At 31.7% G+C, this 17601-nt stretch overlaps 2 protein-coding genes across 2 annotated transcripts; both read left to right on the forward strand.

Moving 5' to 3' along the window:
* The first annotated feature begins 6849 nt into the window (after nt 1-6849).
* HELRODRAFT_113093 (hypothetical protein) lies at nt 6850-15891 on the forward strand. The gene is made up of 24 exons (XM_009022931.1): nt 6850-6982; nt 7477-7533; nt 7875-8039; nt 8267-8388; nt 8524-8596; nt 8791-8948; nt 9137-9295; nt 9554-9695; nt 9815-9875; nt 10176-10322; nt 10451-10557; nt 10812-10939; nt 11390-11475; nt 11771-11935; nt 12413-12514; nt 12784-12854; nt 12961-13057; nt 13191-13273; nt 13448-13616; nt 14000-14116; nt 14446-14550; nt 14677-14795; nt 15208-15322; nt 15438-15891. The coding sequence occupies exons 1-24, from the start codon at nt 6869-6871 to the stop codon at nt 15503-15505; spliced, it is 2730 nt and encodes a 909-aa protein (XP_009021179.1). The 5' UTR covers nt 6850-6868; the 3' UTR covers nt 15506-15891.
* Nucleotides 15892-16035: 144 nt separating this feature from the next.
* HELRODRAFT_175503 (hypothetical protein) lies at nt 16036-17512 on the forward strand (the record flags this gene model as incomplete). Its single annotated transcript, XM_009022932.1, has 4 exons — nt 16036-16109; nt 16509-16596; nt 16878-16993; nt 17338-17512. 4 exons carry the CDS (start codon nt 16036-16038, stop codon nt 17510-17512), a joined length of 453 nt encoding a protein of 150 aa, XP_009021180.1.
* Between the last annotated feature and the right edge of the window lie 89 nt (nt 17513-17601).

Raw genomic sequence — 17601 nt, forward strand, 5'->3', positions numbered from 1 at the left:
TCAAACATCAAATGCTATAAAATTATTATAAAACTAGATTTTTAATATCAAATTATAATTAACTAAATATATATTGTAAAAAAAAGTTTGAAGCGAATTTGTAAGCTAAAAAGGTCAGTGTCAACTTTTCCTGGAATCATTCGCTATAATATGGCACGTGAAGCATAATTAAATGTCATTTATATTCATAAAAATACACGATAATCTAAATAAAAATACATGAGTATTTGTATATAGAGATAGATGACCATTCCGGCAAATTAGCGACGATCATTCCAGATGTCTTATTCTCCGCCGCATCAATGCTTATTCTCAAAGTCCAGACTCTCAATAAATTTAGATGGATGGGCTAGCGAGGGACACATCTTCAGCATCAGGCTATCCATCTTCATGTCCAAACAAACGCGGTTCACGCAATCCATCAGGATGCCGTCCTGTCGGGATTTAAAATTTTAATTTCAGTCATTAGAATACATTTATTTTAGTGATGTTTCGTTCGCTTTTGGCTTACAGTTGGTTATATATTGTATATCAAGCAAGGCTGCGAATGTTAAAGTTAAATGGGTTACAGTTGAATGTTCGTTGCTGTTGTTTAGTTCGATTTCAGAGATGATTATTATTATAGCACGATGCATATCTATTATCGTCACTGTTATAATGAAGTTTTGCAAAAATTTTAAACTTCAAACGTGTTTTTTTCAAACCATTTTGTTCACACAGCCAAGTGCTAGTGAAAACTTAACTAAGTAAGTGATGTTTGTGTGTGTGTGGTGTGTGTGTGTGTGTGTGTGTTCAAAAATTTGAAGGACTAGATTTTTGAAAATTTGTGAATTAAAAAATAGTCTGTTTTGTTAATTATTCAAACGTTACTATGTGTAAGGAAGACTGGACAAATTTTCAATAAACAGAGATTTCGTTAAAATTAAACTCAACCCAAACAATAAAATTTTCCATTGTGGGAGGGGCTTCATCCCCAAAGACAAAGGATCCCCTTGGCTAAGTCCCTACTTTATTCTATATGCAAAACTGTCCAACACGCAGCAGCAACAACAATACAACATTACAATTCTTCCTGGGTGTTGCAATCTTGAAACGATGAGAATTCACTACCCACTAATTAAAAAAATAAAGACGTGTTAGGCAGTTTCCTCCGAGCTGAAAAAAAACAGCTTAATGAAACGTTTTGCCAAGAAAATAATTTGGAAAATTCCTATATGCATACGTAGGTGCAAGAAAGGAATAGAACACATAGCGTTTATGACTCACCACACGCCAGGCAATTATTTCTCGTTCAGAAGTTTTTCTTATTTTTCTTAGTTTTTTTTTACATTTTTGCTAAAATTCTTCTGCTTTTCATTCATTTTTCGTTACTTTTATTATATATTTTTGTTCTCAATTCAAAAGAGTTCAATAGAATTTCGTTACTTACCTTTAATTTTAATTTAGCAAGCTATGATTCTTGCCATTATGAAGTTAAAAGTTCTATACGAAAAACTATTAAACATAATGTTTTTCTTGAATTGTTAACAAAATAAATACAAAAATAATACAATAATGAACAAACGAGGTAGAGAAAAAATGGAAAAACATAGAAATAAAAAAATACTAACGCCCGATTTATCTGACTTGACATATGTTTCTCAGGAAAAATTTTGACAGAAATTATTTCCATTTTATTGCACTGCCAGTCGGCCATAATTACGTTACAATAATAATTATTATTGTTATTTTATTATTATTATTGCTTCTACTGCTACTTCTTCTACTGCCACTACGGCTTGCCGCTGCTACGACTATTACTACTGCTGCTACTACTACTACTTCTTCTGTTGCCACTACTACTACTACTACTACTACTACTACTACTACTACTACTACAAATACTCCTAGTAATATACTACTACTACCACTACTGCTGCTATTGCTATTACTACTAAAAATACTACTACTATAAAGGTTAAAAGGTTAAAGGTTTCTCTCTCTCTTTTGCGTTTGCTTCAGAGGTTTCAACGACAAACACACACAGCGTATAGGAATACGCGTGCAAACCACGCATCATACACATTGCGTATGACAAGCGGGGATCTCTTTGTATTCGAACCCAGTCACTGCAGAAGCAAGACCAGGCGCCATTGACCATTGAGCCAACACGCCGCCCATTCTACTATTAGTATTATTATTACTGTTTGTAATTATTATTATAATTGTTATAATTAATTATTTCATGTCCATGCATAATGCATCAACCAATTATGAACACTCGTCTTTTTGTCTTCGTGAACAATTAATCTTTCTAACAAAAATTCAACCCAAGAATAACCAATAAGAGTAATAACAATAATAATGACGTCATAGATAACAATAACAACAACAATAATAATACAACTACAGTAATAGTAATAACATCAATAATAGCAATAAAAACTACACCTGTATTAAGTTAAAAAAGGTTGATAAATCTACTTTGAAATTAAGTGCGTTAAACATTTCTATTAATTTGTCATTAGTATATTTAGGTGTGTGCGTGTGTGTGTTTGTATGCGTGTGTGTGTGAGTGTGTGTATATGTGTGTGTGTGGAGTGGATGTGTATATAGCTTGGTAAGTAGGTAGTAGTAGTTAATTAAGTACGTATATATGTACGTGTGTGTTTGTGTGTATGTGTGTGTGTGTGTTTGTGTGTGTGTTGATTTTGAGTTTTCATCTAATATTATAACCGACATTTTATTTTTCGTAAAAATTCGCGAAAGGTCTTCTTAAATTGTGCAAATTGATAAATCGGCTATGTTGTCGTCAAAAATTATTTTTAATTTTTTTTTATAAAAATTATTTTTGCGGTCAATTTCTAGTAGGAAAATATACAACACACCAACTAACTCTTTTTCTCTGGGCAAGAAACATTTTATAAAAAAATTTAAAAAAAAAATTTTTTTTCCAAAAAATTTGCAGACTTTGATAATTTATTTCGTCTCCAACACGTGCAAAAGACAATTTTTTTTTCTCCAACCTACCGGACGATCGACGATCACTTATCTTTTTTCTGTATTTTTTTTCTTGTTTAAATTTGTTAAATTCATGAAAACGATCTTACATTTACCCTCGGAACAAACTTTTAAAAAACTTTCAAACTAAGCAAATTAATTGAAGCGGCAGCTCTCAAGAATTATGGTTCAGTAGGAACGGCAAATGAAATCGGCATTCTTCTTTTTAAAATCTTCAATTCAGTGAATTTTTTGTAAACCAAAATTTCAAAACAAATTACGAATTAGAAATTGATGACAGTGACAAATATTTTATACCCTGCCTTAATATTTATTCAGTTGGTGAAGATGACTTAATTAATAACATTTTTAAAAAAAAGCTCTGGATCGATAAAGCAAACATTTTTCAGCTGCAGAGTTGTCAACTAGTGCAACAAACTGGAACAACATGCGCAGAAACAACTAACAACTTTAAAGCAAACTTGGCAAAATTAGGATATTAAAAAAAGTCTTACAGTGGTCCTGTCACGGACTCAGTCTTCAATACTTGGATCAATATAAATAATTTTTGTTATGTAACATGTAGGGACCTTTCTGCCAGGGCAGGGCCAGCCTCTTTAACCACCCCCTCAACTTGCCACCCAAATATGAAGATTTTTTAAATAACTGCTTAACATAACTAAATAATGTGTGCGTGATGATTCAGTTTGAAAATTGTACACCTTTACAAATAATTGTTCATTTTGATTTTGTGATAATTTTTTTCATGTCAGAAAATAGCCGCTGCTCGGAAGAACTTAACTAACGAGAGAATGTGATTGATTAGTTTTCAGTTTTTGCACTTTCTACGCCGGCAGTCAAATCGGTTTTAATTTTAAAAAAGATTTCAAGTGCATTTTAATTCTGAGTTGCACTGCTTGCTTTTTAATTTTCACTCAATTTTCGTTGCTAAAAAAAACTTTTATACACAAGTCGGTAACAGTGAATTATACGCACGTACATACATATCCATTAGAAAGTTCAGTTAATTTTTAAAACTACAAACCAATTTATTCATGCATTTTTTGGCCTCCAAGAAAATTTTTCATTACCCAAAAAATTTTCTCATAAGTTGGTTTCTACGTCAGACGCGTCAATCAAAGACCGACATCCAACATGCAATTATATCATCAGTATACTTAATCTAAAAATAATTAAAAAAGTTAATATAAAAGCATAGAAATCAGTCAAAAATTTGGAAAGAAATGTTTTTACATTCATTCAACTAGCAGAGACTTGCTTCAAATGCAAGCCGGGACAATAACGCAAAATTTTAAATGTAAAATTTTTAATAAAAGTCAGAAAAAAGACCGTTTTATCTATAAAATCGAACAAAAAAAGTGACGTCAGCCACACTCTACCACAAATCTTGCCCTACTCTCAGTTAAAATTTAAATATCTTCAAAATTTTGATTTTTAACCCTTTTTAACAAAATTTTAACCCTAACCCTCAAAGTTGTCTAGATCTGTTACTGAATATATGCAAATTACATTATTTATTACATCATATATAAACCTGACACATCAGTAGGAACCTGTTTAATCGCATGTGGTATGGAGCGTAATGAGCGTGTATACTCACTGGTCTCATAGGTTAACGAGTTGTTTTTACAAATCTCTCTCTGTAGAATTTCTCATCAAAAAAAATACAGGCTGCTGGGGGTGAATGTGAAAAACACGGAAATTTATTTACAACGCCTTAACTCATATGATTTTTGAAAGACGATATTGATAGATGCTTTTGAGCTCAGCTACTGCAACAATCCTAATCTAACCAGCCAAATTTTTCTCATAAAAAACAAAACAAACAACACCTTCAAGAAAAATACAAAAATAAATAAATCTCGTGAAAAAATCTCGAAACAAAAAATACCGAGACGAAAAAATATCGGAACGTAACCGACATCTTCGTGGAAACAGCGGTCGCACGTAAGGATGCAGAGGTCCATCATCTTCATCTGGGGCCTGCCCGCTACGAACCCTCCGGACCACCATGAAGAGGGAGGGCCGACCGCCACCAACACCACTGCCATCATCATCAGGGCCTTGCATTTCATGTGCATGGTTGGTGTTGATTGCTGTTTGGTTTGGATCGTCTGGGGGTTCTGTTTTCAATGTGTGGGAAATATTTTTTGAACTTTTAAAGAGTTATTATGATATTTGTTATTACTGATATTATTATTATTAATTATTATTATTAATAATTTTTTATTTATTAATTCTAAAAGAGACCAAACGAATGAACAAAAAAAAAACTGACGTACACTTGCAGCAATCAGGGAGTAACGAATTGATATTATCGATGAATTAATTATTATAATTAATTAGTTTTATTTGAAAAAGAATTTTCAAATAGCAAATTAAATGAACCTCAAAATTGCTGCGAAACCAATGAAACAGTGCGCGACTTTATAAATTGTCGGTTGTGTAGACGCCAACGCAAGCCAGTGAGAGAGAAAAAGAGAGAGAGAAGAGAGAGAGAGAAGAGAGAAAAAGGAGAGAAAAGAAAGGCAAAAAGAGAAACAGAATGAGAGTAAATGAGAGAAAGAGAGAATGAAATGGGTAAAAAAGGAGAAAAAAAATAAATGAGAAAGAAAGGGAAAAGAAAATTGAGGAGTAAAGAGAGAGAGAGAGAGAGAGAGAAGAGAGCGAGAGAGAGAGAGTGAGAGAGAGAGAAATCAAATAATATGAGAAAAAAAGAAAGGGTGATAGAGAGAAAGATAGCGAAAAATGTGAGACTGAAAGACAAATAGAGAAGAGGTAAACTACATCATTACGCATGCATATAAACGTCACAAAACAAACACCTTTAAAGACGATTTCAACTTAATGGATGACGAGACAGTTTAACCTGTATATATTTGAATATAAAAGAAGTGACAGCAAAATTGTTTTTTCGCTTTTTAAAAGAGACACAAAATATATTTTTGTGACTCGGTTTCTTCGATTTTGCCAACGAAAGGGTTTTGTGTATATGCTGCTTTAATGTTGGGAGTTTGAGTACTCGATACCAGATTGGAAATCAGAATTTTAATTTTTCATTACTTACACCAACGCATGCCTTGAGGATATTCTATTAATTTCGAATATTAATTATATAATAATATAATTGTTATAATAATATCATTCAGATTTGCGTGAAATTAGCACGCTGAAATCACGCACGCACCACACACAGTGCATATTATAACGTGGTTTTGTTTGCATTCGAACAACGTAACTGTGCGCTGGACTATGCCCTTTTAACAAACACTCCATCAAACCGACACCATCTGTTAAACTTTTTGTGTTTATATATTTTTTCTCTTGATGAATATTAAATAAAAACATGAAAGAGGAGATTAATGGTGAAAAAATAGTCTGGAGGCAAGAAATTCAATTTAGATATTAATATTGAAAAAAAAATTTTCTCGAAAGATGCCATACAGTTTGGAGAACTGTAAAAAAATATAAATTAATGAAATTTTGTTTGAATTTTCTTTTCTCGTGCTTCAAACAAAACAGCAACATCTATAAAAACATCAAGCTTGTACTACATAGCAAACATTGCCATTGAATACTTTTTCATATATATTTAAATTTTTAAAATTTCCTTTATATTCTCCATAAAACAAAAACTTGCACTGGGCTCAGAGTTAAAAAAAAACTCCTTTCTAACATTAAAATGCTAGAAATGACAAATTTATTCATCAATTTATTTAGTCAAATGCACGAATACGCTTTTATAACATATACGAAAAACCCGACAAAACCGACATTGCAGACGATCACTTTTTTGTCGGTAATTAAACTGTTCAACTCTGTTTTCGTAACCATCTTTCTCTACTGTAAATAAAGTAAAACATTAAAAATGGCCGACACGAAAGAATCGCCTGCCGCTAAAGAGAATAAAATAAACGAAAAAGATGGCGTCAAGAGTGACGAAAAAGAAAAAAAAACTGGTGAAGTTAAGGAACAGGATCTTGTTAGTTTGAATTTTTATTATGTTTTTTAGATTTAAAAATTAGTGCAAGTCATGTATGTTTGTTTCATGTTTAAAAATTTAAATTAACATTGCTTAAAGTTTAAAAATTTAAATTTTATTTATGATTTATTTGATGTATTAGCTAGAGTCAATAATTTTTATATTTAAAATTTCAATAAATTTTAAAATCTTTTAAAGTTTTAATAATTAATATTAAATTTATTAATCAATTGTTTATTTTATTGTTTAATAAATTTAAAATTCAATTTTATTTAATGGTTTAATCTTTGTTATGTTAATGTTTTAATCTGACAGTTTTTCTACTACTAATTGATAAATTACTATGCTAAATCTTTTTTATAAAATAAATTAATTTTGTTTGAAGTTTAGTTTGATTTTCACTATAATTAAGTTAATATTTATTAGTAATAACAACTAATTTACCAATTATTTATAATAGTAAATAATAAATAAATGCTAATTCCAAATTACAGACAGAAGAGGACAAGCAACTCATTGAAGAACTGAACATGCTAGTAGAAAGATTGACTGTAAATAAATTTTTTATTTTTGATAAAAATAAGAATTTAATTTGTAAAAATTTAGTGTTTTTGACAAAAATAAATTTTACATAATTGAAAAATTAGATTGGATCGTATCTCTATGTAAATTACATTCAGTCAAACTCAGATTTAGTTGTTTTAGCATAGAATATAAATGAAATCAATAAATTAATTTATGAAAATTTCTTTATGCTATTGATTAATCTTATGGATTCAAAAAATTTAATAATTATATCTGTAAATTACTGTGACAAGTGTCAGTCAGACTTATCATTGAGTATTGTAACCTAGTCACACTCACACACACACACGTACACATTCTTAAATAGGAACCAGATCAAAGCCTATACAGAGCATCATTAGAAAGCCTAAGAACACTAATCAGATCCTCTACCACATCTATGACTTCTGTACCAAAGCCTTTGAAATTTCTCAAACCCCATTTTGAAACATTGAAAAGTGTTTATGATAAGATTGTTAATAATGAAACCAAAGTTAGTGACCAATGTAGTGGTTTTTTCGTTCGTGATTTTATTGCTTTTCTATTTTTAAATGTTCTTTCTCTCACTTTTTATGTTGTTCTCTCTCTTTCTCTCTTTTCTTTCTTGTTTTTTTCCATATAGTATCTTTCCATTTCTTTTCCTCTAGTTCTCTCATGATTGATTTACTGCTAAATGATCTATAAAATGAAATTGAAATTATCGAATCTGTCTGACCATAGAGATTTTGTGCTGACGTCTTGTCAGTTCTAAGCATGACCATGAGTGACAAGAGGGAGTGCCTGCACTTTCGATTGCTTGGCAGCCTCGAACACATTGGCTCTTGGGGGCATGAATACGTCAGGTTAGGGTCAGGGTTTGGTCAGAGCAAAGCTTAGGTTGTTGATTGATTGGCTTGTTGACTGATTGGTTGATTGATTGAGTGATTGTCTTGATTACTACCTTATGTATATAATGCAAGTATGTTTCTTCTAAATAGGCACCTCTCTGGGGAAATAGTTCAACAATGGCAGGACTGTGAGGACCAAGCTGATTGTAATGAAAAGAGAGAAGTGAGTAGTGGTAGCAGTAGTAGTAGTAGCAGTAGTAGTAGTAATAGTTATAGTAATCTGACAGTCTTCTTGGGACTCTTTTGTCTTTGATGCATGCCCAAAATGAATTATAATTAGAATTATTAATTAATAATTAATTAATCAGATATAATTGTAATGCTCAGGTTTCAAATTTTTTTCCCTCATTCCTAAAGGTCCTGAAAGGTTTAATCCACGACATAATTCCATACCTGATGCAACACAATGCTGAGCCAGAGGCCTGTGACATCCTGATGGAAGTCGAGTTACTCCATCTCTTGGAACAGTACGTCGATAAGGCTGCTTTTCCCAGAGTCTGCCTCTATCTGAAGAGGTTATTTGGCGATTTTTATTCATTTTTTTTGGCAGGATTCAGAAATTAGTAATAATTATATTAATAATAATAATAGTTGATTAGTAATGATTATAAAATATAATGCATTTATGTATACAAAAACACACACTCAGATGTACATGCATAAATTTTTTTATAACTAATTTTTGTTATTCGCCCACAAACAGCTGTGTCCCCTATGTACCTGATCCAGAAAACATAAACTTACTGAAGACCACTCTGGGCATATATAGGAAGTTTGAACAGTTCTCAGACGCACTGCTGATTGCCATACAACTCAATGATCTGACTGTCGTCAAGAGTCTTTATGCCGACTGCAAGGATCCGTAAGTTTTTTGGGGGGATTTTTGATGGAGGGTTAGAGGGAAATTGAGGTGTATATTTACCCTTTTTTTAAAATTTTATTTATCTCTAATTTGGTACATGTTTGTTTAAATGCAAGTTTTATTCAGTATAAGTTTGTGTCAGGTACGAGTTTGTTTATTGTAAGTTCATTTAGTGTAAGCTTGTTTAGAAAAAGTGCACTATCATTTTATACTGGAAACTTTTTGGGCTCACAAATTTTTAATGCAACTCCACAACAGGGCAGTACTGAAGCAGATGGCCTGCATTCTGGGGCAGCAGCAAATATTCTTCGAAGTGGATGGTGCCGAAGAAGACGTGGAGCAGACAGAGCTCATGAGAAATGTGCATCTCAATGTCCAGTTTCTTAATCTGGCTAGAGAGGTTGCTTGGATTAGTGCTATTAATTTTTTAATTTAGTAAAAATTATTGCAATTACATTTCAATAACAATAATTATCATATTATAAGTTTAAAATAAATATCCATTGTTATTTCTTCAAGTTGGATATTATGGAGCCAAAAATTCCAGAAGACATTTATAAATCTCATTTGGAACCTTCAAGTTAGAAGCACACATTATTACTATGCATTAATTATCATTTGCTCAAAGTATATATTGCAGAGGTTTAGATATTTTTATTATGATGAAGGCTAAATTTAATACAATCTCAATTTAAATTCTGATTTCAAATTGATTGGCAGCTTTCTCACCACAACACCAAATCTGTATACAAAAGTTCTTGGTTGTAATGTGAAAACCATTTTTAAAAAATCTGGAATAAGCAAAACAAATTACTGAGTTATTACCTCATGGTAATAAATATTTGTCCCAATATCACCGCTAACCCCTCCTTTCTTTAAGGACCCACATTGGGTGCTGGTCACGTGGACTCAGCTAGGCAGAATTTATCGGCATCATTTGTTAATGGATTCGTGAATGCTGGCTTTGGTAAGGATAAGCTACTTGCTGATGACGCCAACAGCTGGTTCTATAAGAACAAGGATCATGGTTGGTTTTGTTTGTTTTTTTGTTTGGTTGGCTGGCAAGCTGGTTGGTTATTTGTTGCTTTGTCATAATGATTACAATCATTGTCATCATTCTCGCTATCACAATCATCATTACTACATCATCATCAGGAATGTTCAGTGCAGCAGCTTCTCTGGGCCTCATCTTACTTTGGGATATTGACGGTGGCTTGGCACAACTCGATAAGTATCTCTATTCTAAGGAGGACCCCATTAAGGTTAACTATAATTATAATTTTAGTTATTAGTACTTAATTAACCTAGTGACCAATTAGTTTTGTGACCTATTAATTTAGCTACCTATTTATTTAATGGCTGAACAGTTAAGTATCCGGTAATATTAAAGAGTTATTTGTAGAAATTTGTGTGAAATATCGTTTTTTGAATGATCATTAATGCACACCAACATAAATTATGTTCATTTTATTGGTGCCTAGATATTACCATGTACATATATTATGTTAATTTTTAGGCCGGCTGTCTGTTGGGCTGTGGTATCGTTAACACAGGAGTTAAGAATGAGTGCGACCCAGCGCTGGCACTTCTGTCTGATTACGTTAAGCACTCGTCACATTTTATGAAGATTGGTTCCATACTTGGGTGAATTTTTTTTAACTATTCTATTTTTTTTAACTATTTTTTTAACTATTTTAACTAAAAACTTAAATATATTTAAACATTTGTGTATTTTTCAGTGGTGTTTGTGTATCTATTTATAAGTATTCATGTTGTGTGTTTGTGTTATATTGCTTTGTTTTATAGTGCTCTGTTGCTATTTGTTATGTTTCATTTAACAAAAAACATTTCCAGCCATTGTGCTAGTAATATTTTTGTCATATATTTTTCATACATTTTGGTCTCGAGACACTCATTTATCCAGGCTAACTGCTTTTATATCTCTACATGTACATTAGCTGATGACATATACACATAAGCGTATACATTATGTACTTATATTATGAAATATTTTAATTTTTGTTTTACAATTTGCCATCCTGAGATGATGTCTTAGAATTCCATTAAATGTTTTGTTTTATTTTTATTTTTCAGTCTGGGCCTGGCCTACTCTGGCTCCAATAGGGAAGATGTCATTCAGATACTGCTTAGGGTCTTTACGGATGGCAATAACACACTTGAAGTATGGGAACTTTCTCTCTCTCTCTCTCTCTCTCTCTCTCTCTTTCTTTCTTGCTCTCTCTTTCACTCTCTCTTTCTGTGTTTTACATGTACTTGTATGTGTATCGAGAGATTTTTAATGTGTTTGGTTGGCTGTATGTATTTGTTTATTTAAGTAGTGTGTGGTATATATGTGTGTCTTATAGAGTAATGTAACAAGGGGAAATAATACTTTTACTACTAAAAATATTAATTGTTCAATAATATTTGCAATATAAATTATATAATTAATCATTAACCAATAATACTTTGATTAGGTGATTGGCGTGGCTTCTTTAGCCTGTGGAATGATCGCAGTGGGGACCTGCAATGGCGCCATCTGTTCCACTATTCTTCAGACGCTGATGGAGAGTGGAGAGATGGACCTGAAGGACACCTACGTCAGGTTCCTGGCGCTCGGATTGGGACTGTTGTTTCTAGGTGAGTTTGTTATGTTGTGTGTGATGATATTACTGTTGCTACTTACTGCTTTTACTACTGCTACTGGCATGTTTCTATTTATAATGCGTTTCTCTTTAAAGAATGTTTCTATTTATAACGTGTTTCTATTTATAGCATGTTTTCTGTTTATAGCATTCTATTGATATCGTGTTTTTAATCTATTTATAGCACGTTTCTATTTATAGCTCATCCTATTTATGACACACCTCTTTTAATAATCATGTTTTTGTTTATACAATTGATTGTATATCTATTTATAGCACGTTTCTATTTATAGCTCATCCTATTTATGACACACCTCTTTTAATAATCATGTTTCTGTTTATACAATTTCTTCTATTTATAGAACAGTCTATTTACATCATTTCTTCTATTTATAGAACAGTCTATTTATATCATTTCTTCTCTTTATAGAAAAGTCTATTTATATCATATATCCATTTATACCCACACAAGGTTGCCAGCAAGATTGCGAGGCCACATTGGCAGCTTTGGAAGTTTTCAATCAGCCGTTCAAAAATTTTGCCATCACGATGGTTGACATCTGTGCCTACGCTGGTGAGTTCTTTCGATGCATGTTGTCATTGGGTGGTTGTCGTTTTTGGATACGTGTATATTGCTGCGTGACCTGTTTTTGAAATTTTACCTTATTACACATGTCCACAAACCAATTTTTTATAATTTGTTTTAATAATTGTTAATATATCCTCTAGTTAATAGAGTAAGGTTTAATTAATTGTGAAATTGTTATCTGTCATTACCGTTATTTTAATTAGTCAATTAGTTAATTAATTAATTAATTTATTTATTTATTAATTGTTACATAGGAACTGGCAATGTCTTGAAAATCCAGAAGCTGTTGCACACATGTTCGGAGCACTATGATGCAAAAGAGCAGGTTTAGAAAAAATTATTTCATTTTTAAATATAAATATTGTTCTTAAATATTATTGTTATTGTTATTGCTGTTGTTTATTATTATTATTATTTAATTTTCTTGTCAGGAAAACCAGGAGCCCAAAAAAGACGAAAAAAATAAGAACAGAAAGGATAAAAGTGCCAAAGATAAGGAAGCCAGTAGTAATGTCTTAACACAGCAAGGTAGAATATGACTATACATCGTAAAAATCTAGGCGTTTGTATCTTTCCATTTTATATCTCTGAATTTTACTAGTTGTACATTCGTTCGTTCGTTTGTTCATTCATTCATCCATTCATTCATCGTACATTCTAGCAATCTCAGTGCTTGGCATTGCCTTGATTGCGATGGGTGAGGACATTGGTGTCGACATGTCGTTCAGAATGTTTGGACATCTGGTGAGTTATTTCGGCTGTGTCCTTGAGAGGGAGAGGAGAGAGAGAGAGAGAGAGAGAGAGAGAGAGAGAGAGACATATAGAGGAGAGAACGAAAGAGAGACAGAGAAAAGGGAAGCAGAAGAGATATGTGTATATTTATTCGTTCTATTATTTGGTTTTTTCTTTCATATTTAGCTTAGGTATGGAGAGCCAGTGATTAAGAGGGCCGTTCCCTTAGCCCTTGCCCTAATCTCAGTATCCAATCCCAAACTTCAAGTCATTGATGTCCTCAGTAAGTTCAGTCATGACAGCGACCCCGAGGTTGCCCATAACGCCATCCTAGCTATGGGCTTGGTTGGGGCCGGTAGGTTTTTTTTTATGAGTTATGTTTGTTCTTTGTTGTTTTTGTGCTATAAATTTTGGTTTAATTTATTTTCTGTCTGTCCTGTTGCTTGTTTAAGGGTGTATATCTGCTTTTTTTCCTATTACTTCTCAATGTAGTTTCATACTAGTAAGTTATTCAGATGGTGTATTAGCTGTAAACTGTACTGTTAATTTAGGAATTTCACAAATTTCTTCAAATTAAGAAAATAATAATGCTGTTAATATTCAACTATTTCGTTTTTGTAACTATTTCTTTTCATTCGTTCATTCATTCGTATGTATGTGCATGTATGTATGCATGCATGTGTGTTGTATGCATGTGTATGTATGCATGCATGCATGCACGTTGAACAAATACCACAGGTACGAACAATGCCAGACTGGCCACGATGCTTAGGCAGTTGGCAGTCTATCACTCCAAAGACTCCAACAATCTCTTCTGCATACGTATAGCTCAGGGGCTAACTCATTTAGGAAAAGGTAACTTTTGGATTGAGGAAAATTATTTTAATGACCTTTATGACCTTTGATGATTAAGGTAATGACCTTTAATGGTTCTTATTGCATTACTTAGAGCCATCAACGTCATATGTAGACATATACACACACATACTACAGTACATGTTAATTAACACATATTACACGTCACGCTCGTTGATATGTACATACGATAGTCGAGGAATCTTCCTTGAAATCGAACCTGGTAACTAACACTAAACATAAGTGGCAGGCACCAGTAGCTATTGAACCATCTTGCTGTGGGAGGTTTATTTAAATTCTCATTTTTTTCATTTTTTCACCGGACTAAGGTACCCTAACGCTGTGTCCATATCAGTGGGACAGGCAGATTATGAACCCAGTGGCCGTCGCTGGCCTCATGTCGTTTCTAGTAGCCTGCTTGGATGTTAAAAATAGTACGTATTTAATTTTTGTTTTGGCTGTTTAAGTTGAAATTCATTTAATAACGGCTCATTTTATTTATTAAAACTAGAAAATAAATATGATAGCCAATTAATTTATTATGAACCTTTTCTCTTTAGTTATCCTCAGTAAGTCCCACTACCTGATATATACCCTGGTAACTGCCATTCATCCGAGAATGTTGGTCACATTTGATGTTGACTTCAATCCACTGCCCGTGTCTGTCAGAGTTGGACAGGTTGTAGATTTTTTTCATTATTATTTGTTTCGTTTTTATTATTTTTTTTTTTAATTTTATTTTCGGCGAATTCATAATTTTATTTTGCCATATCTCGCGTTGTTGCTATTGCCCTTGTCGCCTGTGCCATATGCTATCCAGTTTATAGCTTGTGCTATACATACATGTGCATCTGTACGCATTTTGTATGCTTGTGTGTACATAAAAATGTGCACGTAGCTCGCTTGGTATGGGTGCTACAGCTTTCGCTATGCAAAAGTTTAACTTGGATGTGAATGAAATACAAAAGGAAACAACAATTGTTAGAAAAGAATTTGTAAAAAAAATCTAAGAAAAATATAAAAATTACGTCAAATTATTCAGTAAATCAGATTGATGTATGAAGAGTAAATAAATAAAAATTATGTTTCAGGCTGTGGATGTTGTCGGGCAGGCAGGCAACCCGAAGACCATTACAGGCTTCCAAACACACACGACCCCTGTTCTCTTGGCTTACGGAGAGAGGGCTGAATTGGCCACTGATGAATGTCTGTTTCATCATTTTATTTTATTTTATTTATTGATTTTCTCATTTTTTGAATTTTATTGATTGTATTTTTTACTTAATCTTCATAAGCGTACATTTTCTTTTAAATTTTTTAGATATCTCGATGACGCCTGTGATGGAAGGATTTGTCATATTACGAAAGAACGAAAATTACGTCAAATAATTTAGAAACCAAAAAAAATAAAGACTCTTCCTTTTTACGATGAATATATGAACGTTGTCCATTTCAACTTAGGATTATTAATAGTAATTATTGTTTTTGATGTTAAGTTACTCGCAATGTCTATTGTCTTACCCAACATCTTAGATTCTTTTCTTAAGTTACTTTGATACGGAGAAGAAATAGTCGCGAAGTTGATCAGTTAAAGTTGGAATAAGTTGACAATTTTTTAGTTTGAGCGTTTTCATTTGTTTTGTTAAAAAAATTTAAATAAAATACTAATTTTTGAAATGTTTTGAGTATTTTTGATAGCCTTAGCTGTAGTTTGGCGGTACTTTTAACTTTCTCCTATAAATATAATACAAATTTTCAAGAATGTATTAAAAAAACTTTATTGTGTCCGGTGTTTAATTGTTGAGTAAGAATCGTTAGTTGTCGGTCGAATACGATAAACGCACCAACCCTTTTTAAAAACCGAATTTGCGTCGAGATTGGCTTTTAAATTTTTTTCGGAGTGATATTTTGAAATAAAAATGTTCAGTAACTTGGTTTTCAATAAATTTATCAGATTTTTCGGCAACGGTCTACTGGTGACTACTCGTCAAAAGTTAGATTATTTATTTTGCAATTTTTAAAATTTGACTTGAAAAAAACGATATTTAATTTTTATTATGATTCATCATTCATTGAACTTTTTTTAACTTTCAGTTTGAGTAAAGACTAACTAAACTATAGATAGCTATACTATCAAATCAAATCAAATGATTGATTTAAAATTTGATGTCTTTTCAAGTTTTTTTTGATTGATTATGTAACTAATAATCTAAATCTAAAAAAATTCTAATTCTGATGTAATCCTAATTTTAATAATTTTATACCTCATCTCATATTAATAATTTATTCAATAATATTTAATAACTGTTTATTTTTAATAATTATAATATATATATAAGTGCTAATTGGAACAAATATTTCTATATTTTTTAGTTAAAATGATTGATTTTAGATGTTTGAAGACAGTAATTAACAACAGAAAATGTACAACGAAACCTTCTATTAAAGAAAACGTAATTTTGACAGATAGCTGTGTCAAAGTAATTAATTAGTTTTCAATTACTAATTTAATTTAGTATTCCCAATTGCAGTTTAAACGAATAGTAATAGAATAGAAAAATAATATTCCCAATTGCAGTTTAAATGAAAAGTAATAGAAGTTTTGTTATAATACTAACCAAAAGCTACTAACTGTAGAGTTTATTTATTTGACAAATGAAAATATAAGTTTTCATAATTATAATAATATGTATAATTGCATGATAATATATCTAAAACATTTAATTCATTTTCATGGACTATTAACTAATTTTTACTTCAGCAACTGAACAAGATAGCAGATAACAAATCCTATTTGAGAGTCCAAATCGATAGTGGGGGGTGTTCAGGATTTCAATATAAGTTTACATTGGAAACTGCTATAAATGAAGATGATAAGTTAGCTAATTAGAGTGCTTCTTTTTATTCTAAAATTAAGTTTTTGTATCTAAATGTCTTTTTGTTTGACTCTTTGCAATCACTTTTCCTATTTCAATTTATCCAGAATCTAAAGTTTTAAAGTTAAGTTTTGTATACTTTTGAAACTTTTCTCATTTCATTGAGAACTGTTAGTCAAATTTTATCAAAAACTGTTTATTTAACATAACAGATTACAATTTAGGTAGATCAATGCAGTATTTTTTAAATCTATTTCAATGTTAATAAAACATTCTCACATAATATTAAAAAAAATTATTGATAAAGAGATGAATTTTTATATTCAAAAACTATTCCCCGGAAAGAATTTTTGAAAAAGATGGCGCAAAGGTCGTGATTGATAAGGAGTCTTTGGAGTTTATCAAAGGTTCTTCGATTGACTACCACCACGAGCTAATAAGGTCAGCTTTCCACGTCGTCAACAACCCACAAGCCGAAAATGGCTGCTCCTGTGGGGCTTCTTTTAACGTCAAAATTTGATTTTGTTTCATTAATATTTTTAGTCTATTTTTAATGTAAATAAATTTCTAATTCACTGCCGAGTTTGTTTTTGTTTGTTGGACAAAGTT

Source organism: Helobdella robusta, assembly GCF_000326865.2.
Source record: "Helobdella robusta unplaced genomic scaffold HELROscaffold_34, whole genome shotgun sequence".
In the NCBI taxonomy this organism is placed as follows: Eukaryota; Metazoa; Annelida; class Clitellata; order Rhynchobdellida; family Glossiphoniidae; genus Helobdella; species Helobdella robusta.